Source organism: Seriola aureovittata, chromosome 3, assembly GCF_021018895.1.
Source record: "Seriola aureovittata isolate HTS-2021-v1 ecotype China chromosome 3, ASM2101889v1, whole genome shotgun sequence".
Classification (NCBI taxonomy): Eukaryota; Metazoa; Chordata; class Actinopteri; order Carangiformes; family Carangidae; genus Seriola; species Seriola aureovittata.
In genome coordinates, this window is record NC_079366.1 from 19208201 (window position 1) to 19235724 (window position 27524).

The 27524-nt window shown below is 39.2% G+C and overlaps 1 protein-coding gene across 1 annotated transcript; it reads right to left on the minus strand.

Annotated features, from left to right (window-relative positions):
* tacr3a (tachykinin receptor 3a) lies at positions 1–27281 on the minus strand. The gene is made up of 5 exons (XM_056373038.1): positions 26558–27281; positions 22079–22267; positions 21213–21363; positions 5044–5240; positions 1–3999 (listed from the first exon to the last, which is right to left on the minus strand). The coding sequence occupies exons 1-5, from the start codon at positions 26923–26925 to the stop codon at positions 3666–3668; spliced, it is 1239 nt and encodes a 412-aa protein (XP_056229013.1). The 5' UTR covers positions 26926–27281; the 3' UTR covers positions 1–3665.
* Between the last annotated feature and the right edge of the window lie 243 nt (positions 27282–27524).

The following is a 27524-nucleotide window of genomic DNA, read 5'->3' on the forward strand; positions in this document are numbered from 1 at the left end:
TGAATTTGTAATGGTTTATTAACCAATTCAGTATAGCCAGACAGAAACAACAACACATACTGACACTTCAACAAAGGTCAATTTAATGCTATAATCCACAACATTTGTGCTGATCTCAATTGTATTGCACAGCAATTCACTGGTCTGACAGCAGCTCCTAAACTAAGATATATATACGAGTTATTTTGTTCAGTGACTTAAAAAATGTTGACAGAGAGAGTAATGCTTAAAATTATGAATAACAAACATATTTTGGTTTGTTGTTAATCTCTGAAAGGCAGTAGTAGTGAATTGTTGGTTTCTTCTTCTTCTTCTTAACGTTTCTGTTGATAAGGTGTGTTTCTTTGTCTTTTCAGCAACAAGCCCATCGCTGCTCACCCAACCAGTACTTCTTATATTTATTCCAATATAAGATTAACTGTGTGCATTTTCCTGTGTAACAGTTTTCTGTTCACAAGTAAAATGCTTAACAAGCTGGTTAGAGGTTGATATAGAAGTACTGTACATCTCAATAACAAGATAAAAATGCTCAGACATACTGTAATTATGAGATTTGGAAGAGGTAATTGCAATGAAATATTTTTCTTTCATGGCAGCAGCTTGCTTCTGTAGAGATGAGATATTGAAAAGTTGTGGATTATTACATTAGTCTGTATTGTTTTAGACAGCTAGCACAAGACAAAACACTATTGCTCAGTATTTGTTCGTCATTAAAATTGAACTGCATTCGCAACAAGTCACAGCTACATTTCATCATAAGCATGTAATGTCACCTGTAAACACTCATGAAACTGTAAAGATGGCCGCTGCAATAAAGCTACATGAAGCAAATACATCAGTATTGACCAATGCAATGACCAGTGAAACACCTGCTGGAGGTCTTACAATGAGAAACATGATATGGAATTATAAAATCACTTAGTATCGTCAATAACAATTCCTCATCTCTAATTACCAAAATAATTGGTCATTTCAGCAACAATAATTTTATATTATTGGTGTAAAGGATAATTCTGGTTATTTTCAACTTGAGTCCTGTTTTGGATAAGATCGGTGAAAGCAGTGCTTCCTGCAAACTAAAAGGGGCAAAAACATGTAGTGAAGTAATGACAACATGAGAATAGACTGCATCATGTTCAGAACACAGAAATGAGACTCAGGTTGAAATGAACTAGTTATCCTTTAAAGATACAACAAAGAGTATAGTCATCACTTGACAAAGTGAGGCACACGTTGTACTGTACATTCATACAAAACACAAACATTAATACAGAGAAATCATTACTACATACAAATATATTAAAAATCAGACAACAGCTTAAAAGTACATGACACTGAAATACACAACAACTTTTTTGTCTTCACATTCTTCAGTAAATACTTTCATGAAGTCTTCTAACATTCATAACTGTTGGAAAGAATAATTAAGAACGATTACAATGATAATTTGGTTCCAATTTCAGGTTGATCTAGAAAAGTTAAGCTTTAATTTTCTTTATTACATGACAAAATAAATTTCTTGGAACCTTTTGCCATCTGTTAATCAACATATATAATATGCCATCACAAACTGTTGAACCTATTCAGCCTTTACTGGAAATGGCAACAACGCTCAATACATTATTTAAAAAAATACTTTGCAGTATCTTTAAATAAGGTCACAAAAAAGGGAATATTATGCTTAATTCCCAGCAGTGAAAAAAAAGCAACCCTCATGAACGCAGAGTTAATGTTTTTTTCCCTTGTTGTTGCTGTGTAATGAGTCAGAGGGGAGGCATTGTTCCTATGGTTTATGTAATCGTACCTGTCACAGCGTGGTTCCACTTATCGTATTGTCAACCCAACATGTTACCGGCAAGAGTATTGCTTGGTGCAGTTCCAACACCTGATGTGCAGTCAAGCAAGCAGTTAAATTAAGATGCAACCCAGGACAACAGCATGATGGAAGAAACTAGAGACAGCGTCAGTATGCAGAACTGATTACTCATGGAGGAACGCATTTAAAAGAACACCACAGAACAGTAAGAGAAGGATTAACTGCATTTCACTCTGCAGGTTCCTTTATTTTTTTTCCTTCTATTAGATGATATAAAATAGAAAAGGAGACACTGATCCACTACTCTCTCGTTGGTTAGTTCGCTTTCATTCTAGTCAGTCTCCAGCAGCCTGTTTATTGATGTGTTACAAATGTATACCGGATTTTGCCTTTGGCCTGTTGCTAGTTACCAGGAAATGTGTTGCTTACTATAGTTACATAACCGAAAGCCAAAATCAATTCCAATACTTTCAGAGCCAAACTCAGAGCCAAATATAAAGCCAAACAGAGTTCAGCGCTCTGCAACCGCTCATCCATGGCTTCAGGGAGAAATAGATGCAGAGTGCACCCTCTGGATCAAATAAAGTTCACAGTTAGTACTTACAGATGGAAATGAAAACTATGACTTACATAATTACAATCACCATGACATATTTTCAGATTATCTCCATAGTGAGACAGTCTCGCAATTCTAGCTTATATTCCAAACAGTGTACACCCAAGCAGAGTTTCATTATCTATTGATTGAATAATGGGGCCAAGACCTGAATGAAACACCAATGCACTGACTGGTTTAATGCTAATCACAATCAGAGCTGAAGTTTTAGCTAAAGAAGAAGGAACAGTTACTTAATTTATTATGTATTATGTATTAAAATTTATGAGAGACAGAGGAACCCTGATTGGATAAGAGAAAAAATAAGTATAACTCCAAGGGAAATCACCTGAAATTTAGATGATAACACTATTCAGAGTAAGCGTTGCTCACCTTGTGTGTTGTTAAGGCTGCTCCTGGGTGTGGACGGATTATGAGACAACAGACCCCTGGGCACAGACATGTGAAGAGCCCGCATCGTACCTACCAGAGCAACCGCCACGCCAATCCCAGTCACTAGCATTCATTTTGTGTCTTTTTCTGGTTTTTCTTTTTCTGTTGATTGAAAACAAATCCTGATCTTCAGTAGTTCATTTATTCTGTTGATGAGGACAAGCTGCACAAATATATCCCAAAGCTTCAAGCCATAGCAGATCCACACTGACACACCTCTCCTCAAAATACTACTATACATAATATACTATATATATATATATATTTTTTTTTTTTTTTTAAGTGGAGCATTTCTGCTGTTAAACATTTTTAAAATGCTCATTATAATACTTATTTCTGGTGTGGATTACCAGCTGTATACTGTAGGGACAAAGTTAACAAAATCATAGTAAATTAGATACTGGATGACACTTATATTGGCATATTTCCCATATTAAAGAACGAGGAGCAAAACACCTGTGTGACTGTAGTCACTTCAAACAGTGGCTTTGTAGCTCCCTGAGCCCTTGACTTGTGCCCAGAATGCCCATTCAGTAATACATCCATGCTCCAGAGTATCTTTATCATCTTTAAATTTTTTATATTATCCAGGAAGGTAATATATTCAATAATCTCCATATCCAGCTGTTCATTTTCTGCACGTTAAAGCAACCACTTCAACATTGATACAGTGCTTCTATGTCTAAATTAAGCTAACACCATGTGCACTGTTGGTATGTACAGCGTATTATGGATGTGTATAAAATTCATGAACATTTGTGTGTATGTCATATGTTGTCTGCATGTGGGTGGAAGCGCTCCTCAAGAGAACTCCTCGGGTTGAGCGTTTGGAGGGCCTCCATTTTGTGTTTTAACACTGCTACCGTTACATCCAGTGATCTCAGTGTGGCGAGATGTGATGTAGCTCCTCTTCCTCGTGGACAGGGAGTGCTTCCTCCCAGAGCCACCACCAGCACTGCCGTCACCCTCGGCAGGGTCGTAAACAACCACCATGGTGGTATCCATTCGTGACAGCGTGTACATGCTGCTCTGGCGTGTTGGGTGCAGCCGTGTGGAACGTAGTTCCAACTCATCGTAGCTGGACACCTTGATGAACGGGCACCAACGAAACGCTCGCTTGAAGCCAGCTCGAAACCTGGTGCCACATTAAGAGAGAGAGGGCAAGTTGAAAGTGCAGAGAAATTGACATATGGAAAATATATACAGGTAAATCTATCTCTTCACCTGAGAAGAGATTGTATTCAGGTGTCCCTGATGCTTTTCAAAACGCACGTCTAAATGTTTGTGCAGTAATGAAAAAGAGATCAGTTGGTGTTGAACTGCAGTATCTACAATGAGACTACTCAGCGGTAAACCAACAGTACTTGAGATCTTGCCTTTGAACCCATTTCTGAATGCATTGAGGTTACACCACACAGCTTTGAGTGACGTCTGAGTAAGAGATAATGCACATAAAATCTGCACAGTAACAGGTTCTAAAGAACAGATGTTTTGTTCTTTGCTGGGAGCCAGTTGTTTGTTGACATAAGTGGAATCTATTTCTAAGCTGACATTAGCTAGTGCTGCATACTGTTGGGCCTGTAGGGGAGAGGAAGAGAGGACTTGAGGCAATACTTGGGAGTGAGCATAAACGTCACATCCTTTGGATTTTCCTGGAAAATTTGTCATAAGTCCTTTACACAGAAATCAGTCCACAGGCTTTAATAGGCAACTGAGGAATTCAGGGAAGGTTTCATTTGTATGCCTCCGCACCGGTGACAACCAGGGCGATCAGTATGCTTTCAATGAGTTTGTTCATCCCATTCTTGTGAATGGGATATCTCAGTAACGCCCTTAGGGTATTTATTCAAATTTGGCACAAACATTAATTTGGACTCAAGCTGAAACATTGACATTTAGGCCAAAACTCAAGAATTCCTAAACTAATTTTGACATAATTGGACTCAAATGTCTATAAGGATAAAATAAAGTGATGATATCTTATATCCATAGGGTCAAAGGTCAACTTCACTGTGACATCATAATGTGTTCTGCAAAACACTCTGGCTATTATTCAATGCTGTAACTCAGGGAGGATGGATTGTGTCCATATTTTTCTGAAATTTGGCTGGTTGGTAGGAAATGTTCCACCGTAACACTTTGTTTTTTAGTTTGTCAACACTTCCACATCGTTACCCACCTGCTGTTGAGGCAGCAGTAGATGATGGGGTTGTACATGGTGCAGCTCATTGCCAGCCACAGCACTGACAAGTAAACCTGCTGGATGTACTTCCACTTGTTCAAACGCTTGTTAAGACCCGTCACAATGAAATAGACATGATAGGGAAGCCAGCAGAGGGCAAAGGTCACCACAACAATGATCATCATCTTCACCACCTGCAAGAGACAGAGTGAACGATGATGAGAAACACTCATAAGCTGTCACCTTGTTTAGGACTCCTGAAAGCATTCACAGAGACTGACCGAAGAACAGATGTGTGAGCCAGAGAAAATTATATAGGAAAGAAAAAACACATCTGACAACCCTCTGTCACTCTGTCTGCAACTGATGAATATCTGGAGGGAAGAATGTGGTGCACATAATTTCAGTCCATTTTTGAATTAGAGCATTTTGGTAGCACCTGGTAATGCAGGCAACAGACAGATGCATTATCATAAGACTGTAATGGAAAGCAAGCAGGGTGGTATGTGGCAGTTCCAAAGATCTGACAGCAAGTCCACATCTGATCAAAAATCAGACGGACAAAAAGACTCATCGTCACATATGCACGTATGCCAAAAAAAAGATTCAAGCACAGTACCACTGCAACACTAACGCCTAAACAAACTATATGTATGTGTATACTTTAAAGATGAATGTGTTGTACCAAAATTCAGGAAATATTCTCACTGTAGAGGAGCACTCCCAGAAAAGCCCGTTCCACATGCCTGTTAGTATCACAACAGATGCCCTAAAACTAATCTGCTAAACGGTCGGTTGAACTGATCTTCCCTGGTGGCGGGCGAAGTTTCAGTTGCTCAACCAGTTTACCATTTTCTGACCAGAGTGAAACAAAGTGTTCATGATAGTACTTCATCTGGCACTATATCGGAATATACTGATAATGACCATAATGTTTTCATAGTTTGATAATGTCTGCCATTAACAAGGTTAGAAATGCTCAAAAGTTTGTGTTACATGTCTTATAGGATAACTGTGATGTATTGTCAGGCATTCATTAACCAGTTACAGATGCTTCACAGTAGAATTTATAACACATCAATAAACAGTTCAAATGTTCTTATATATGCGTACAACTACAATATATTGTGGAAGCACATTGGATTCACAAAAGAAAAAATAAATAAACAGACCTCATCTAATTATTATGACTTCAATATCTCATAATTATGATCTACTATCATAATTACAAGAATAAATCTTGTGATTATGAGAATAGATCTCATAGTCATGAAGTCCTGATATTGTAGACTAATGGGTCAGAAACTGGAACTGGAACACTTCAGAACAGCTTCCTGAAAATCATCAGCTTTTAAGATTTCATCAGTATAAAAGTCAATCATTGATAGATGTAGCAACCTCTGATGGTACACAGCAAAAAAACGGAGCTTGACATGTAGCCCAAAGTGTAACTCACTGAATCAAAGAAAGAAAAACAGTCTAAATGGCAATATTCATAATTCCCAGTATTCTCAGTTAATGTAATTTTAACATATATCTGTAAATCAATTTTTTGAATTTCTGAGTCCATCAATTTAACTGTCTCTGAATTAATTTCTGCATTTATTATTGGAAGTGAACTGAATGAACCGCAGAGGCTTATCTCTGGGTGGTAACTGGGAACACAATCCGTAATACTGCATGACTTCCCAGAGGCAGGCTGGAGAAGTACGCTACTAGAGACAAAACAGACATCATTGTATCCCTCCTGAAATTTAAACAGAAGTCCTGGCACCCTCCTTTTTTGAGTCCATGATTCAAATAAGTTTATGGCATAACACATGTCATGCTGTAAACTGTGCTTGGTAGCTGCTAAACAGTGGGTGAACCATTAAGTCACTGTTTTTGTTGGATGACAGCTTGGACGTTTAATTTATCTGTTCCTGTCAAGAAAACAGGACTTGAGCTTGAAAGTGATGTGAGAAGACTAACTGAAAGACTTAAAGACCAAAGCAGCTGTTATATGAGTGCAGTGTAAATGTTTCCATCGCAAGTGATGTAGCCTTTCACCAAAGAATCCCCCAACAGTGTGTTACAGTATTGGGGGCAGAGTGCCAACAAGGGAAGGTGAAAAGTTCAATGTTGTTCTTATTGTAACGTAAATGCTTTATATCAGTCACAAATATATTCTTTGATTTTTAAAAAGGGCTGAATAAAACAGAGAAAGCTGTGCGGTTGTTAGGGACTATTTCCAGCAGCGTATTAATACACATTTGATGTTCTAGCAAGTATTTATAGCAGCAGGACAGTGTGTGTTGTCATGTTCATGGTAAATGCACTTGCTTGCACTTATATAGCGCTTTTCTAGTCTTACTGATCACTCAAAGCGCTTTACAAAACTTGCCACATTCACCATTCAGTCACACATTCATACATTGATGGAACAGCCATCAGGGGCAAAGTGGGGTTCAGTATCTTGCCCAAGGATACTTCGACAAGCGGACTGGAGGAGCCAGGGATCGAACCACGACCTTTTAATTAGTGGACGACCCACTCTACCTCCTCCTGGGCCACAGTCGTAATGAATGTCAGCAACTGCAACAGTGACCATTAAATGTGTATGGTTTTAAAAGTTTATGCACAACAACGGAGGTCTATGGCGTGGAGGAATAAGCTATTGGCTACACAGACAATTTATGTTAGCAAGATCAATTCGTGTGACAGAACCTTGTGTTGGAGTCTTGTTAAAGTCTTTGGTTTGTTGTGGATTCACTTTTTTTTTTTTATGGCTGTCCAATAATTATGAACGACATCAAGGTTCTCAATAGGTTGAATAGGAAAATAACCTTAAGGAGGAGACACACATTTGCTACGTGCTTTTGGGTCTTGTTTAAATTGTCCATAGTTGGACTACCAGAGAACTCAATACAATCCATTTAACTTATGTGTATATATACAAGAGATTTTATATGAGGCTGCCTGCTGAAACATTTCAAGTATGTGTCTGCTTTACCACAGTCCCCACTGGAGACTTGTTTTGACACATACTGTACCTTAACAACTTTACATCCCATAATATAACAAGTGCAATTATTGTACCTGTATTATCAGAGAACAAGTAGACACTGCATTTCATTTAAGATTTTTAAACATACATTCAACGGCACCTTAAATATTATGCATTATACATAGGCAGCTAAATAATGGTTAAAAAAACATCGGGTTAAGAGAATCAGTGTAGTGCTGAAAATGTCAGAGCAAAGCAAGAACATGCATCATTCCCCAGGTACTTAACTATAAAATCCTGTCCATAGGCTCAAAGATATTAGGTGTGACAGGAAGACAGAATCTATAGCCTCCTCCTCACACAGCTGCATAAACAATATTTAGAGTATATCCTGTGAAGCACAGGAGGTTTCGTTGAGCTCCTGAGGTTTATATAAACATTATTTGACCATCTTTAAAAAATACAGAGATGTTGAAAAATCCTGCCCCCCTGCTGCCCATTTTTCATAATGGGGGATAATGAGAATGTCAAAGCACATATTTCAAGAAATGTTTTGTGTTCATATTGTATAATATTGTTGATGGAAATATAGCATGAGTGCTGGTTGCACAGTTCTGACCTGTACTGAGCATGTGTAAACCCGTTGCAAAAATGATTTGTACATTTTTTTCTATTTACTGGAAAAATACAATTAATCAAAATGTTTGCATTTCAAATATTCTACAATGTGACAGACTGCTACTGTTTGTATACACAGTTGCTGCCATGTCAAACCTTTGCAGAATGAGAATAAGAGTAGTGGAAAGTCTTACTCATGCACATATTTAGAGCCTAACAACAAAGACTCTATACCTGAAATGTAAAGCCATTAAATTTGTCAGCAATTTATCTTAAAATTGGTTCAAAATCCCAGAGAGTCAGAGAAAAGAGGTAAAAATGGAAGTAATGTGTTCTCTCTCATAGTAATTGCTAAAAACCCAGTAGCAGTATTTTGAGTTATCTAGTGACAGAAAACAAACTTTTTGCCTTGATAAAACCAAACAAGTCCAAACAAGTGATGAATGAAGCACATTTGTACCGCCCCGGTTTTTTAAGCAAAAGTGCAGTCTAGTATGAGGGTCTTACTTCACACTGGATGATAAACATGATAAAAGTAACTAAGTTGTCACTGACAAGGAATGAACAAGAAGAAACAGGGAAATGTGTGGCAACCCATTAATAGGTGCATTCTTAACACCAAACCATTATTCAGTTAAAGTAGATGGGTTGGCAAAAATGACATTAAGATTGAGCAGTAACCAGTAAGCTGCAAATAGTAGTCATTGGTCACCATGATTAGAGCGGATTGAGTGCTAAAACTAAAATACTAATTGTTAATAATTAAGACAAGTGGGAATGTTGTCTAACGATCAGGATGTCATGCCTTAGATCTTGAGGTTGTGTGGGTGAGTATAGAAACTGGTGGAAATTGTGCAGAGATTAGAAGCCTGATACCCTTAATCTTATTAGTGAATTAATTAAGAAACTCATCACATTTTGAGTGGGCGGCTTTAAGAAACTGGGTAAAAGATGCCCTGATCACTGAACTAATGGTCTCACTTAAAAGCCGAATGTTGTCAACCAGAAACAAAAGGCAAAACATCAACTTTGTGCTTGTTTACAATGTCAAAACTGAATACAAAACACATATTACATCACTATAAATTCCTCTTAAAGGCCTTGCAAAGGACACAATAGGTCAGATGCAGGGCATTCACAACACAGAAGCTTGCACAAAGAAATACGAACACACACTCAACACAATGCAACTGCTGCTGTTAAATTGCATCACTGTTTTCCAGTGAAACTTTGTCTTGATTATTAAACAGCTCCTTTTCATACACATAGCTTTCAATATTCTGCTACTATACACTGTTTTGTGAAGTAATCGTTAGTCACGACTTTCCAAATTACCCAGGTCATCTGGTGCTGGCCTTTTAAAAATATCAAGAGTCAACTCCAAACCTGGAGAAGCAGCTTTTTGTTGTTACGCTCCTGTGAGCTGGAACTGCCTGCCAGAGGATTTGAAATGTGCTCCTTCGGTTTCCTACGCAACATAAAACCTTTTTATTGAAGATGACAGATGTCTGTTGACCAGAAGTCTTGTCAGTCATGGCTGTTAATATATTTTGTGTTTTTGTCTCTTCACACATGCGTTATTTTAAAAAAAAATACATTCATATTTTATTGCATTCTGATAAATTGAACTGTCTGAATGGAGCCCAATATTCTGATTGTATGATACATACCAACAATAGAATTCATGCTCCTTATTGTTAGTTTAATGAAAGTAATGGAAGAAAAAAGAATTGATTCAACTGAACTTTTCCTGAGGTCAAATGATGATTACTTCCTGTCTGTCTTGTGAAATGCCTCACCTCTTGAGTAAAGAAAGTCCCGTACATAATAGAACAATCTAGGAATCAAGGACAGATGGAAGAATATCTTCTTCTTGAATGTCTTACATTTCTAAAACTGCTGGAATCCCCCTTTATTGAGACTGATTAAAAAGACAACACAGTTCACCTTTACGATTTAGAAGTTGTGTTTTTCGAACATATATCTTTAAAGTTTGTTTGGCAGTATTGCAACCTGAAGTCCCATGTCAGCAGGTTTGCAGTTTAATACATACGTGTTTTTGAGTGAGCAGGGTATCATTTATGCTACATACATGTATTGATAATTGTCATTTAGCAAGCTGAGGTGGTCCTTTTGGACAAAACCTCATATGCTCCGTGTGGATGATGAAGGTGTTGAGAGGATCCACAGAGTCAATGCAAAAACTATTCGGATGGACACCGATGAGGCTGACAGCAACGCCAACCTCACATGCTTTCTTCATATTTGTTTCATTTTTGGACGACTGAAATATGCATTCTAAACTTGTTCAAAAGATGAATGATCTGAATTATCGCATGCTAATGGACAAAAGGGAACTAACGAACACCAGACCAGTCAGTGGGTAGGAACCTTTACCGTTAATAAAGTCACGAAATGATTGTGCTGTAGCTCTTTTGAGCAGAACTATTTAAAATTGTGTCTTGTTCTTAATCCCCCAGATTCGCTGCAAGTATATGTGTGGTGGTATGATTCTGTAGAGACACGGAAATTACTAAATGATGGAGCAAAAGAAAACCAGAGAGGAAGGCCTCTTCTGTTTGAAGATTGAAGGTCGGTAGACACATCATGGACACATGGTTATGTTAAAAAGACAAAGGTGAGTTTTGTATCATATGCCCACTTTAACATGTGAAACATCTGCCTTACTATAGTTAAAAAGTATATAAATCACCTATAAATAAAAAAACAAATTCACACTGAGGTATTGCTACCTCCCTCCAGGAAAGACTGTCTGGTTTGTTTTGTCCTGTGGGCTAGAGAAACTACGTCATTATCTCCTGTCTCAAAGTCCTTGTCTGTGTTTCTGATGCGGAGGTCGTTTTCTGGAAGGCAAAAAAGCGAAGAGAGAACCATCTATTGAGAGAACCATACGAATACACGTCACGTATCTCCAACATCCAGCAATGGTCTGCCAGTGAACAGAAAAGCAAGCGAGAGCCCGAAATAGCAACTAAAAAGGGATCCACAGTGAGAGAAACAAAAAGCCTTCTATGAGCACTGTACTGGCTGTTAGGGTTTCTGTATGTGTGTAGTAGATTAGAAAATATTAGAAGGATATTAGAAGGAGGTTAATTTCTTGGTTGCTAGATGAAAGGCTTGCACTGATGACAAAGCCACAATCCATTGATTTTTTCAATTAGTATGTTTTATTATGGTTCCAGAGATTATGTAAACTCTTGGCAGTTAGTGAGGAAAATGTGCTGAATGAAAATTTAGAGGAAAGGAAGTAAAAAGTCAATAAATGCTTTATCAGCCTTCATTTAGTCCAAACACTAAAAAAAAAAAAAAAAAAAAAAAAAAAAAAAAAAAAATGGCAGAATAGAAGTTTAATTGTATATACGGTACACGTTCGAGTGTGGATTATTGTGTGACTATATCTGTGTGCACATTCAGACAATCTTGGATGGTTTTTCCATTAGGTTAGACTTGAAAATCCTAGGTAAATGGGTTCAGACAGAGCAGAGAGAATAAGAGATGAGTGAAGAACAAATATAGGAAATCTACATACAGCACACCAGACCTCAAAGGGATGATGTCTTATCTCTTTGTACCACTTTGATGTGTCATGATTGCTACATATGCTACAAAGGCCAGCGGAACAAAAACACACACAGAGAAAAAATTTCTTGTAATAAGAATAGTAATGGTAATTGTATTGTAACCAACAGTTCTATGGAGCAGTATTACTGGTGCTGAGATTCAGGCTGCAACAGGAAATGTAACGTGACCATGAATGTTATGAGGTCTGTACAGAGACCCGTGGTCAAGTTACACTTTGCTGTTAGATCCCAGAGTCCCGTGGATAAATAATTTGTAGGACACTCAGAAGAAAAAGAGGAAGAAAATCTCACTTCAGCCACCGAGCTAATCCCACACTTACGGGCCCGGTAGGGGCGCCATATTATGAAACACTCCTCTGGGTCGTAAATGAGGGTAGGAAGAAACGACCGACTTACTCGTATGGATTGGAGAACTTGTTGGAATAATAAGTCATCAGTCCCTGTCTGTACATGTGTTTTGCACAGTTTTGCTTCTGATAGGCCCAGTTAATGGCAACAAATCTGCAAAATCCTTGCTAATGATGAATGCAAAAATTAGGCTCTCAACAGCTAACTGCTGTTCCCTGCCGTAAATCTATTACATGCTAAATATGAGTGAGTAAGTCCATCAATTTTAACAAGATGATTTTTATGACCATGGCAGGCAGGCAAGCAGATAAGAGATGCCTAGGAGTAGAATATCTGTGGAAAATGATAAGATAAATCAATCTGTCTTATAATTAGACATGGTAAATGTTCACAGGTTTTTCTTGTTAGAAGATACCTATGCCTTTAACCAGGAGAGACACCTGCAAGCAATTGGTTGAGCCCTGCAGTGACTATCATCTAAGCCCTTCCATCAGGTCTGAGAGTACAATCTTAAGTGTATTCAGTCCCACTTCTCAAATACAGAGGGTCAATTTACACCAAACTGAGCCATAGAAACAAGTCCTCATAATCTATTGGCTATTTCATATCAATTCTAAAACATGGAAAAGGGGGATGAAAAGGAGAAGGGCATTTTCTCTCTAAATATTAGAAATCAGTGCAAGATGGATTTTATGGATTTATTAGGTCCCTCGTTAGTAGGAAGCTTGTGAGAGGAGGAGTGTGCTGCAGGCAGAAAATACTTCACTGACACATGAAGGCCAGCCTGTAAACAGTCATTCTTGGTATGTACTGATCAAAACAACCTGGAATACATCAGACCTGCCAAGAGGTTAAACTCCTGACAAGCCAGGTGGTGGTTGCTCTTTAAACATTTTAACTTCACCTTGTATCGACTCTACAAACATCAAGTTGGATCCCTCTCTGGTTTTTGGCTTCGTCATCCCTATAAATGTGACTCTTGCTGCTACGCTATTGTTCAGCCAAATGCCGAGTGACTTAGTGATAAGGTTATACCATTGGTTGGCCATTGCTCTTTCAAAATGATTTAGTGCATACAAGCAGTGTTGACAACTTAGCACCCCTGTTGCTAGATTTACCAACTTTTCAGACCCATTTAGTGACTAAAAAAAAAAAAAGCACCCAGCGATGAATCTAGCAACTGTTTGGACAAACCTTAGCTACTTTCCATAGAAGATAGTCATCAGTATTGGCCTGTGAGCGTGAGCTTGGGCTGGGTAAATATAGCTGAAATCACAGTACAGAAGTTGTCTTTAACATATGTGTTTGGTGATTTTTCAGAAGACGTCACAGTTTTAAAATCAGGATTTTAGCAGCAGCAGAGCAGCAACTTTGGCTTGCAAGTGACTGCTGGTTCACATGTAGTCTTAATGAGCTGTGTTTAACTCAATATTTGAAACTTGTTCTGTTGTCTCACGGCCAAAACAGAAAAACATGTAAATGAGCACAGTTTCATTGGGAATTCAGCTGTAATAAAATATTGTATAAATGAGCACAGACAGTAGGAAAGAAGCAAACAGATACAGGAACTGACACCAGCTGACACTAGGCAGAATGCAAATAGTCTATGACACGGTCCAGCTATAGACAAGGTTTTGACCTAGTCTTGTTGCATTTCTACTCCCTGCCTGGATTTGTTATTTTGATTTGGACTGATTACTTATGTACGACTGCCTGGCTTTCCAGTAAGAGACTAAACCTTTTTGAACTTCACCTCGTTTCTTGTGTTTTGAGTCTCTGATCTCCCAAGAAACGTTACATGAAGGCCACATAGTTGGAATCAACTGATGTACCATACAGTATCCCCAGGCAGTGATTAACAGCAAACCACTCAGCCTCAGCTCTCACACTTCCTCTATTTGAATGTAAATAAGTTTATCATTGTTTCAGTCCTGTCTCCTAGATGGAAACGTAATTGCCGCTGGGATTATATACAATGCAGTTTCTTTCAATTAAGTGCTGTGTTTTTCAACTTCACAAAGTCATTGCGGTGCTCAGGCTGGGTGGTTGGTTTTACAAATGTAGGACTTTAACTCTCGAGACTGGAAGTTTGCATCCTGAGTCCTGTGTGTGGTTAGGTTTAGGCAACAAACAGCTTGTATTTCTCTTGTATGTGCGTAACCACGATTCTGACACATATTTTTACGCTTCAAGTCTTTTTAATGCACATAAATGCAGTGATTGTGTGTCAGGCTCTGAGCACTGCCAAAAATTCAACTGACCCACACTCGATACTGTGGTGATGCAGACGGACGACTGAAATTACTGCTAACGTGCTGCTTTTGCTACGGCCCCCATGTAGCCATGGTAGATGTGTCTTGTCTTGTGTCTAAAGTCACTTTTGACTTTTTCTGTAATAAACCAATACCACAAACCGTGCCTAATAATCAAGTACTATCGATGCCTAGACATATTACCATAAAAATGTTGGTTCGTCTTTTTTTCGCTATAAGCATTTGTTATATTTCAAGAGTGGATATTCTAGGTAACACAAATGAAATATGTTGTCAGTGGAAGATTTTGAAATATGTTCTGTATGAACATTGTGTAACTTGGCAGATATGTTTGTGGGGTGTATGAATTGTAATCCAGGCAGTTTTTATGTTTCCTTCAAAACATATTTGCTTTTGCATATAAATAACATTTTTAGGAGGGTTGGTTGTTTAGTGAACAGTGAAGCAGCTCTTTATTGCTTTGCTATTAAGGGCTATTAAATACTCCCACAGGTTGTTTATTTAGTTATTTAGTTATTTAAGTTATTATTAGTTATTTCGAGTTATTAAAACTCTACTTGGGTTGAAGACTGAAGGTTGACGGAGCTGTATTGGACATTACGGGAGTTCACCAGTATGATAAAGGTCTAAGTTGTGAGTGATGGAGATGTCTGTACTCACCCACAAGAGGTGTAATCAGCCAAAATAAGTGAAAATCCAGCGGGTTTACTATATTAGTGAGGGGCCTTTAAATGTGAAATTAGCAGCCCTGTGTTAGCAGTTAGCTAATTCCTCATGCAGACCTTCCAGTGGGCTTCATGGAACATTAGGACTGTATTAGTATCTGCTTGTCTTGAGGTAACAGCACGAGTGGTAGCCTTCAAAGGGTTTGTAATGTTTTTTTTAATGTTCAGTGTTAATAATGTTTCTACATAGGAACATAATTACAAAGCTAAAGGGCTAGTGTGAAAATTATCAAAACACCAACTTAAAAGAAGTTGCAGTAAACATTGTATACTAACTCACTGTACCTTGCTATGCATCAATAGTATTTCACATCTAAATTAAAGTGAGCAGTGGGAAATAAATGGAAGCAGGTGAGGAGAACATATTAGTTTGACGCTGATTTACTTTTGGAAGAAAAGCAATGAAACTCACGTTAATGAGCTTTTCTAATGCAGAATATGGATAGAGTTAGAAATCAACCGACCAAAACAGTCTTGGGGCTTGCCCCTGCGCTAGATTTATGTTCCTTCATTAATCCAGTAAATGACTACCCATTAGTTAGCTTGTGCCAGAATGAGTCCCACTAACAATTGGGAAAGTGATACCATAAAGACAAACCTCAGTGAGCTGCGTGCCTGAGTGATTAAACAGAAGAGAAACTGATTCTGTAAAAACAAAGGAAGAGTAAAGAAAAAAGAAAGAGAACAAATTTACAAAATAGCAATGATGGACAAGAAGAAAGAGCAAAGGAGGTTATGTGACTGCAGCCATGGTACTTAAAGCCGGCTTTCAAAAGAAGGCAGCTAACTCCTATTGCATTACAGCATGGCTTGGTGAATGACCCTTAAAAACTGCTTCTACTGTGATTTTCATTATGGAACAAGTCTGAGCTGATGCCTGTGAACACCTATGTGTGTTTCTCTCAGGAAAGAGAGAGATATTGACACCTGCCCAGTTCGGATTAGAACAGTCACATTATCCCACTGTGGCTTAACACTGTTGTACTTCATTTCTGGAAAATCTGATCTTGTAAATGTAATCCATCACAATCCACACAGACACACACACAAACACACACACATAGTACTTTGTCTTCTGGCAGAAAGTAAGACGGATGATCAACGGTGGTTACAGCACAAGTCAAACAAAGGTTGTCTTGAGGAGCTGTACAGCAGTCTTATGACAGGTCATTAGTGGTGCACTTCAGACTGACATTTCGAATGCACAGCCCCAGGTATGAGCTTAAAATAGACCACCTGTGGCACGGTGATTGCAGAAGAATGGATTAACTCAGTACAACGGACTGGTGAATCTTTCTCTGATGAAAGAGATTATATATGCATATATCACCTCACAGACCTTTGATGGCTGCACAGGGAATTTGTCATAAGGTGAAACACAAGAAATAAAGGTCTTGAGAAATAATAACACTCTTCAGAGGTAAATGGAATTTTTTTTTTTATCAATCAAAAACTGAGAAATGTATTTCTGTGAAACTTGTACAGATATTCATGGCACTCAGAGGATGAATCTTCTCGACTTTTCCTCCGACTTTTCCATGGAGACTGTCCTGTAAAAAACAAGCCCATAGGTCATTTGTGCCGCAGTTTATATTGACCTGTAGTTATGTTTTCTTGTTAGGTGAGTGGCTGTAGTAATTATGACGGGAGTAATGGGAAAATGTGCGGTGACGTAGCATAATGAGAGCGACAATGTCCATGCCAGGTTGGGGAAGGTTGGGGTGGCTAGATGGGTCAACAAAACACAGGACTATGACACAGGAGAGCGGAGATCAATCCCCATGTGAAACGTGTTGTAACCATGACAATAAAGATCAAATAATGTTGAGGAAGTACTTTTTTAACTGAAATCTCAATCTTTTCCTAAATATTTAGCGTCTAAACGTAAACAAAAGCCATAACCATTATTATAGTAACCATAGCGATGAAGGTAGGCACACCGCTCTCTGTACAGTCCGTGTGTTCATTATAGTAACCACAACAACTGAGGTCTAGTACGCTTGCTGCCGTAGGGGCGCCATTTCATGAGACACTCCTATGGTGAATATGTAATTAGTTTTTAACATTATATCTTGAGATTTAAAATCCCAAGTTTTTGAATGTACTTTTAATATGAGAGGTTGGGGGCAATTACAGCAATCTAGTGGATATAACATTCATTGAAGCTTGGCAATACTTGAATTTCAGTGCCACACTACACATTAGACGTGCACAGGACAGTATGTTCAAAAGGCCCCTAATTGACAGTAGACTGTGACTTCTCATAGATAAAACTATGTATTTAATGGTTAGTTTTCCTGCAGCTGTTTCCCCTCCAACCACAATTTGTTTAAATTTTTTGACAGCTGAGAGGAGCTGATCAGTGTCCTTTGTGCCGTGAATTTGCTCAATAGTGTTCATCAGCAATACACTTAAGGAATTAAACAGATTAACAATTACCATTACCACACTACCAAAAGTATTACAGTTATTTGGTATGGGATACAGTAAAAACATTAGCTTTTGAGCCAGCCAGTTATGTGGTGCTGGACAGTTTTGCCCTGAGCTGTTTGCTCCTTTCTGTAACCTATTCTGACGAGAGCCTGCGAGCACTAAACTCTCAACCTGCATGACATTCATCCCCAAGAAAAAGACACTGTACAATGTGACCAGCGATAAGGACACGACAGAGGTTGAAACATAAACATACTAGAAAGCACACTTTATCCCCAAAGTGATGCTTATATGCTATAATTTACACACACACTGCAAACTGCTTTTGAAATAGGCACTAAAATAAACAGTCTGTCTGGAATCTAATCCTGAAAAAAATTTGGATAAAACCTGAGTACTCCTGTGGAGATCAGCCCACAAACACCCAGACACACAAATATTCCTTTTAACTTATCGATCTGTGCAGCTACAAGGGAGACAGATACCCCACAGACCCATTTTCTGTCCGGAAGACTCAGAAATAATGACCACCGTAGTGAAGCCAATACCGGTTTTAAGAAAAAGCTGGGAGCATCCAGAGGCAGAAACAGAAATGTGGATCCTGCCTTCAGGCAACAATTCTGTGTGTGCCCAGGAACTTGGGAAAATCGTGAGCACCTACAAGAAATCATACCGGGATATGTCAAAATTGTCAGCAAAATAATGTTTTCCATTGAATACATGTAGAGAAATGGACATGATGCCAAAGCAGAGTTTTATCTGGGAGCTTCACCTCTGTTTGTTCCAATATTAACATTTTTTTAGTGTTGGGGTTCGACCATTCACTGGTTTATTACAGTAACATACAGCACATATCACACTGTGAACTGCAGACAGGAACACACATTGACTTTCAAACTGAGATTGTTACAAAGTGTGTTTACCAGTAACACATCCGTTCCACTAACAACCAGACCTCTGACATAAATCACAGGTAGACGCTGCAGCAGCTTATAATGGTAGCTGCCTTACAGTGTCTAGATACAATGTGCTTAATGTTTAAATCCATTACTATTGCTTAAATAACTTAAAATGCACTTATTTGCGTGTGTGTATGTGGTGGGCACATCCAGACTTTCTTGTGTTTGTCATCCCGGTTGTGTTTATTAATTTTGTGTAAATTTGTGTCTTTTTTTGTTAATTATTTTGTTTGGTATTGATTTCTCTGAGCTGTGGGCATTTGGTTATTTTTATTCATTATGGTGACATTGTGGTGACGTAATGGCCTTTGCATGATTTTTTCCACAAAAAAAAAATCAATCTGGTGTCTAAGCCTATTTTATTGTTTACCAACTAGGGCTAGATGCACGCCAGGGGGAGTTCTGGAGTTGCCGGGAGTATCTGGAAAGACTGAGGAGTAGCTCAGGAGGAAAATAAACACACATACAGTGTTGGATTCCAGATTTGGGGAGAGGCTGATCCTTAGTACATTTACATTCTCTTTAAACTACATTACTCACGTCTTCCTTTGCTCCTGTCATAATTACTAAACCCACTAGAGGTCACCTGACAATAAAACCTAATTATGGCTTGTAATAAGCGCTGGCACAGGTGATAAGGACAGTCTCATAAATTAGCAGCTATGAAAGGTTTTAACACCCTAGCACTCCATGCTGTGATTGAGAGTGCATAGGAGTGCAATAAAACTAGTTAGCAAGTGAGCAGAAAAATTTACTAGGATAGCTAAAACTAATTGATAACAAATTGAAATGGCTAACTTGTGCCGCTGGAAGTATAGATGTAAAGTTACTGAAAAATCTGTTCCAGGGTCACTTTGTCTTCTAAAATATTTTTCCAGTTTTGGTAATTAATAGTTAATTATCATCCAGTTTAATATCACTTTAAATGAACACATTGGGGACACGATGGATAGCATTAGTGAAGGGGTACATACATTACAGTAGTATGCCAGGTGTAATATAACATCTACTGTAATTAACTGAACCTGCAGGAGGCCTAGGTGTCATGATTTGTTTGCCTTTATCCCCTTTAATGATATATAATATGCTGTCAAAGGTTTTTTTCCTCACTCAGTATTTGTTCATTCTCTAGTGTGGCAGTAAACACTCCCATTGTTAAAACGTCTTGAACAAGACTCCAGACTCCGGAGACATAGAGGCTGTGGCTTCAGATGTGTCTAGCAAAGTGTGGACAACCTCATAATGCCCCAAGACACTGCTGGTTTTCAGGGCTTGAACCTGTCTGGATGCATGGACAAGCAGCTGATTGAAGGCGAGTGACAACCACAAAGGTTGTGTTCTGTGGCATCAAGGTTTTCTCCCCCTGCAATGTTCACAGTGAAGTGTGTCTACCCTCCGCACACACATACTCGGGACAAAAGTCATTTCTTTTGTTCACTGCACTATGCTGTAGCTGCTGTTTTCACTTTTCGATCACAGTTATCAGTACGCTGAAACAAAAAATTAAAACCACTATTAATTAGTTGTTGAGCTTTTTTTTTAGACATTTTTAATTTCACCAGCAGGACTTAGATGTAATATTCCTATCTTTCATGTATCTGTAACAATGTAAGAGCCCAGAGATCTTGCTTTGGTCTGTTTCTGTCGTCCTGTTGCTGCTGATGTCCAGTGCCACCATGATCCATCATTTCCAAAGCATAAATATTAGTTGCACTGATTAAACACAACAACAAGTTCACAGGGAGTTATTTTGGTTCATACACTTAACAACAGATTATCATGAATATAAAGAGAACACAAAACAGGTCAATGAACAATTAATTAGATTTGCTGGTGGTCTGGGATTCCCTGATTAGACAATAAATGCTTTTAGTCACAGTGATTGAATTAACAGAGACAGAGGTTTAAATCAAATTCCTAGAGGTATATTGCATGTACATCAACAGTAAGCTGGGAAATCTCCTTTTCTTTAAGGAGAATAAGTGTCAAATTGGTTTACTGTCTCAAATGCTCCCTCTCTTATTTGGGTTTAGACTATGAAATAGAAGTGAGATAATAATTAACTGGAGCCACCGGCTGCTCAGTGGCAGAAAATTACAGATTATACCTGGTTCTTCTAGAGCTCAAAGATCATTATGTTCACAATTACTAATTGGACCACCACAGGTTATATCTGTTTTCTCTAATTAATGGAATACTATTTCCCCCTCAAGCATGCCTACCTTCCTTTTAGCCCGGAGCTGTCCGTGATAGTTATCAGATGAGTCTCCCGGGATCTCCCCTCCCCACAGCGTCACCCCCACGATGGTGTAAGTGATGCCCATCACCACTAAAGGCAGTAAGTAGACCAGAACTGTCACTATGATATGATACCTGGGAAGAAAGAGAGGAAAAGCCTGAAGAGTGTTTACATTCATAAAATATTCACTGGTGTAATATTTTCATCCACAGCGCATTTTATGCTCTGCTAGAACACAGGCTGAGCCTCGTGCATTCCTGATACTTGTGACACTGAATGAATGTGAGTTTAATTGGAATTTCAAGAATAATGTAGATAATTGACATTTTTGCGGAGGTGAGGATGGCTGCCTCACACATCACAGCACTGTATGGTCATAAATTAGAAAAACACAGATCCAAGGTCCCTGGAAAAAATCCATCCGTGCAAAAGGAATTTTCCATTACAAACAACTCATATCTTCATTTTTTACAAATAACGGTGACTGAGCAGCACAGTTCTGAGTGTTAATGTCAGTGTCAATGTAAATGAAAAGGGTTGTAGTCTGTCAAATGCAATGTGTTCCCAGTGTAAACATATGAAAGAGGACATTTCTTTGGCTCTTCCAACATTCGTGTCTACCATTTTTCTAACTGATCCACTATGACAGTTAAATAAATAGTTAAATGACTCAGTGATTAAACTGGTGTGTAAAATCTTCATTACATTGTAATTAACCTTTATGGAGCAACCAGTTAAAGCAAGCTACACTTGAACTCAGGCAAGGCTGTAGCAGTTAACTGAAGTGGAAAGAACTGAGCTGCACAGCCTGGTATCAAAGCAAATTCCAGTTTTCTTAATATTTCTCACATGAAGTGGTCGTCGGCCATGCGGGGCCAGGCCACATAGCAGACGGTCCTGTGAGGCAGAGTTTTGGTGGTGGAGAAGTAGCAGAGAGGGAAGGCCAGAACCACGGCCAGACTCCAGATGCAGATGATGACTCCTGTCGTGGCTTTGGCAGAGAGACGAGGCTTCAGAGGATGGATGATGGCCATGTACCTACAAGGCAGAGGTCAATATGTTAAACTTGTTTAAAGCCTAACAACATGTTAATTATTGATTGATTATTGATTTAATCTTTATTTAACAAGGAAGTCTGTTCAGATAAATTATAGATTTGGTGTGACTATCGGTGTGACTATCAGTACTATTGGTGTGAATTGTTTATTTCATATATACTTTTATGGCTGTTGAGATAATCTTTTCACGTCGTTGGGTTGTTTCCTTCAGAAAAAGTCAGAAAAGCTGATCAAATCTTGTGCAACTGTATTATGTATATATTTCCTGTGTTATATTTGGAATCATCCCGTCACCCCCTCAGATTTATTTTAGCAACCTCTGCAGTACGTGATTGAGTTTCAATAGAAATTCTCTGACCTAAAAGTCAGCGGCAGATTCAGGAGATTCAACATATAATTCAAACTGTTTTTCTAGCCCTTAAAAGTCCAATTACACTGCGGTTTTTGATTTTCAGAGATACTGCTGGATGATTTGTTCCAAAAAGCTGTGATGAGATTTTCGTTTGAATGACACAGTGAAACACTCCAAACTGGCAGGAGATTACCAGCTGAACATGAACCCAACTCAGGATGCCACATGATTTCCAATAGCTGATAAGGCAGGCTTAGGGCCACTAATTCAATCTTCATATGAGGGTAAAGAATGGGCCTTGTCCTGTCACCTCAGTGACTGCAACTCTCTGAGGGACAACTACTAAGATGGTCCGTCTGTTCACCAGTAATTGCTTGGCATTTACTCTGAGTGTCTCACTGGCCCTTGTGTATGGCAGCATAACAATAGCTTGTTAGATGTCCAATCAAGTATGTGCCAGAGCAGCCTGAGTTATTTGGGATCCAACACACTTGCACAACGGTGACTGATCTAATAGACTTGTAACCACTGAGCAATCACCACAGTGCAACACCAGTAACACTTGAATAAGCTAAACAGGATTACACACACACACACACACACACACACACACACACACACACACACACACACACACACACACACACACACACACACACACACACACACACACACACACACACACACACACACACACACACACACACACACTTCTTTTTTTTTTTTTAAACCTGGGAGTCATGAACATAAAAGCTTTTGGACAACGTGTTGTTTGGGAAACAATGTCACCATGGTGTGACATTACCAACTAAACACTCACCTGGTGTTTAGCTAACAAAGATTACTTTGGATGAGACTTCCAGTGCAAGTAGCCAAACATTATATGCACAAATAAATGTCATGTGTTGGCTCGAATGCCCTCAGATGAGAGGAATATGTTTAAAGTTAAGCCACCCTCACTTAACAGACAATCACAAAATTACTTACACTTACCAACAGTGGCATCTAGCCATGCAGATTGTTTGGTTTAATTTTGTGCAAGTTTTTGGAATATCCATGTTCAAGATCCCTGCTGTCATCACAATACAATAAAAGTTGATTGATTTTTGTTTGTGGTGCTGACTGCATTGAAACATTATTGATTAAAAATTCAACAGCAACAACAACAACAACATCTCCTTCAAGGGACAATGTCACTGTTAGATTGGATTCTCCACAGACCATAGATCTGTCAACCGCTTGTAAATAGAGACTTTCCTGAAAGTAGCCGCAACAAAAAAAGTTCACAGCAGAGTCTGAAGATTGCCTTCATCCAGAGGGATGAGAGCATTGTTTCTGAAATAAAATGCTGTTGGTGATTTCTAAAAAGTAACGTTTTTTAACGCTGTTTGGGTAACAAATGAAATCCCATTAACCTTCATTGTACTGGGGTGGAGTTAGACTCTAATAGACTGGTAATCTTAGAGGTGGATATCTCATAGCCTGGACAAATCCAATTGAAACTACCTGCATGAGTTAAGTTGCACTGACCCTTCAAGGAACACAGCACTCATTCTCAGGGATCAGCGACTTTTGTCTCCTCCAGCTCTTTCTGCACAGAACATTAAACTTTCAGGGAGTTAAAGTTGCCATTTCTGGTGACTATCTAATAAGAAGTGTGAGGGATTCAAATTGTTGCAATAGAGCAATAGAAAGATTCACAGACAAAAGAAACGAGGACATACTGTACATATAGAGGAACGGTTCAAAAAAGATATAACGTACCATACTGTATGTGCGTACAAAGTGTCCTTGTGGTAGATGTGTACTGTAAAAAACGATTTAAATATATCCACTTTTTAAAAATATATTCCATACACAGTGCATAATGTGAATATTCTGATTGGCTGTTGTTGTAACGAGGGACTCCAGATAATGATTCAAGTGTAGAGAAAGTGTCAGTGTGCACTGGTGTCCGCATCATCACATGTGGTGTGGAAGTATCCATGCAGGAAAACTGCACACAGGTTGTGTAACACGATACTGCTGCAAATACACTGAAATATCATCATACAAGTAAATATGATGGTGAATTAGTAGAGTAGCATGTGGTCATGACACTAATGATATGACTGCATTGAACACATTCACAGCTTCAACACAAGAAAGTAAAGGTGTGAGAAATGAAAAACTGTCACCAGCCGTGTCGTCATAAAAGGCTTTCAGGCTTCACCAGTTACCGTTCACACGGCAACCTGAGTTTATTCTGCTGCAGTGCCCAAGGAAACACACTTGGCAGCGCAGAGAGTCAGCAGGAAGGACAAATTCACAGATGATCATGAACTGTGGCCTCATGCCATTTCAAGACATCAGAGCGGAGACAGCACCATACTGGGGTTAGGAAAAGCATGACCGGAGGTTACATCTACATTATGTAGGTCATGGCGATGTTCTCTTTCTCAGTACACAGTTGACAGAATCGAATGGACACTGCAGACCAAAAATACAAACGCATGGAAGTTTCTGTAGAGGAGCCAAAATGAGCACGGCCTGAGGAAATGCAGTTGTTCCCTTTGTGTGTCAAGGAGAAGTACTGGAGGAGGAAAACACCTCAGACAAAGCAACAACACAATATGACACACACACACGAGCTGGAGAAACACACTGTGCCTGCACGAAGCTCCTGCGTGCTTTTTGTTTTCATTATGTTCGGCCTGTGGCTGCCTCCTTCATCAGTCTAATCCCTTTATTCAAACATTATGACGTATGATGGTCCACTGATCAGTATCAAAGCCTGGCTGATAGTGACGACTGCATCACCACATTAATGGAAACTACAGGGGGATTGAAAAGAGAGAGGCGGAGGAGGAAGAGAGGAAAGAAAGAGAATGTGTGAAAAAGCAGATGAATAATGTGAGCGCATGTGACAGAAAGAAAGAAAGTCAGAGAGCGTGAAAACATGGAGAGGGTGATCTTTTCTAGGGTGTTGGCGCACACAGTCATTCACTGCAGTGCAGACTTTCTGCAAGACAACAGCTTCATTCTATGATTCATTGGCAGTGAAACAAAAAAATAAATGTGTGGAACAGGCCCATGGTGTGTGAGATGGCAGTCACCCTGCTGGGGAACCGCCTTTCCGATTGCCCACTCCTCCACCACTGGGAACGGAAATAAATGTATGTTGAAATCAGCTGGGGGCATAACCTGATGTGGGGGACTAAGTTTATATGCCATCAGTAGAATTTAAATGTCACTGATAGGGACTCTATATAAGTTAGTTGTTATGAGCAAGGGGGCACAAGTTAGTACGTCAAATTTAATTACATAACCCTTATACCAAATGGAGCACAGTTTGTCTTCAAGCAAGACAGAACAGCTTTTTTTTCCTCTTTTTCTTTTCTTAAGCACAAGATTCAATTTTCTGCCACTGCTGGTGGAAGGCAGCATAGCCAAGTGGAAAGATCAGAAATTGTCCAAATCATCATGCGTAAAACAGCTGAGATTAAAGTGTTTGGATGACAATGATATATATACATGCTGTATATTTAAAAATATTATAATCTGTGTATGTGCTTCGGGTATAGCATTGTTTATTTAATGATTAAGGTGTGCTGAAGGTGGTCTGAATTAAAATGGAATATATATCTATATCTTACTTTCTTGGCTGATTGGAGGTACAGCAAATACCTTCATACCCTCATGGTTGTATTTTTTCTTCAATAAACACACTGATATTGACCGTTTAGTTACTCCATCACATATAAGAGACGTGCGTAAAAAACAATCTAAATTATTACTCTTATAATTGAAAAAAAAAAACAGAATTAATTTACCCACACATGCAGCTGAGAGAAACAGCGAGTTGGGGTTAGGGGCGTGGGAAGGATTTAGCATCAGTCAGTCCTTAAATGTTGTGCTCACAGCATTTCATGAGCTCACCTGTCCACAGCTATCGCAGTCATGGAGTAGATGCTCGCAAACACGGATGTGACCGGGAAGAAGTTGTGGAATTTGCAGTAAGCTTCTCCGAAGTACCACTCCCCGTGGGCAGCGTAGATAAAGTTTATCAAAGTGTTGAACGCGGCCATTGACGCGTCCGAAAACGCCAAGTTTAGCAGAAAGTAGTTCGTGACCGTCCTCATTCGTTTGTGGGCAAGAATGATCCATATCACTATGAGGTTTCCAAACACCGCCACTGCCAGCACGGAGCTGTAAGCAACGGACCAGAGGGCGACGCGCCAAGGCGGCTGCACAAACTGGTTAGTGTAGTTCGCCGTTATGTTGGATCCGTTATGTGGAGCTGCCATCCTCCTCTCCTTTCCCCCCGAATATAGTGGAAGCCTTGGTTGTTTCACGAGTCTGCTCTACCTACTGAGGTGCAAAGCTGGAGTAGTGGGGGAGGATTTGCGTATAGGCACCATAGCGCGCAACTTCAACGCATCACTACCCCTGAAAAAGCACACATCTCCCCCAGAGGTTGAAGTAATACAAAACAGGGTGACACCCTACATATAACAAGTAAGCTATCCACCAGTGCCTGTTGAATGTGGGTGTGAGCGCACAGCCTCTCCTCCAACAACAGCAGCAGCGGCGGCGGTGACAGGCAGGGCGCCGTGCGCACTCAGTGACGCACAAGTGGCACAAATGGTGAAAGAGATTGATTGATACTTGTAGCTGCTGTTTTCAAACTTCATGAATAACAGATGGGCCGCGCTGGTTTTCTCTGCACTATATAAACCAATCGGCGCACACTGTGTAGCTTTATCTTCTCTGACACTTCAGAGGATCTTGGAGCAATTCAAATAAATCACAAACAGGATATTGAAATATTACAGGTATTGCCGGATGGATGGAGTGTGTGCACAATAACTGTTTTTTTCAGCCCTTAGCTGTGCTCTCACTAGAT

Excerpts from the sequence above, each read along its gene's own strand:
- tacr3a (XM_056373038.1), bottom strand. The coding sequence starts at position 26,925 with ATGGCAGCTCCACATAACGGATCCAACATAACGGCGAACTACACTAAC. Across the intron at positions 22,268-26,557 it reads ACTGCGATAGCTGTGGACAG|GTACATGGCCATCATCCATC; the intron begins GTGAGCTCATGA and ends TCTGCCTTGTAG. Across the intron at positions 5,241-21,212 it reads AGCTCCGGGCTAAAAGGAAG|GTGGTGAAGATGATGATCAT; the intron begins GTAGGCATGCTT and ends TGTCTCTTGCAG.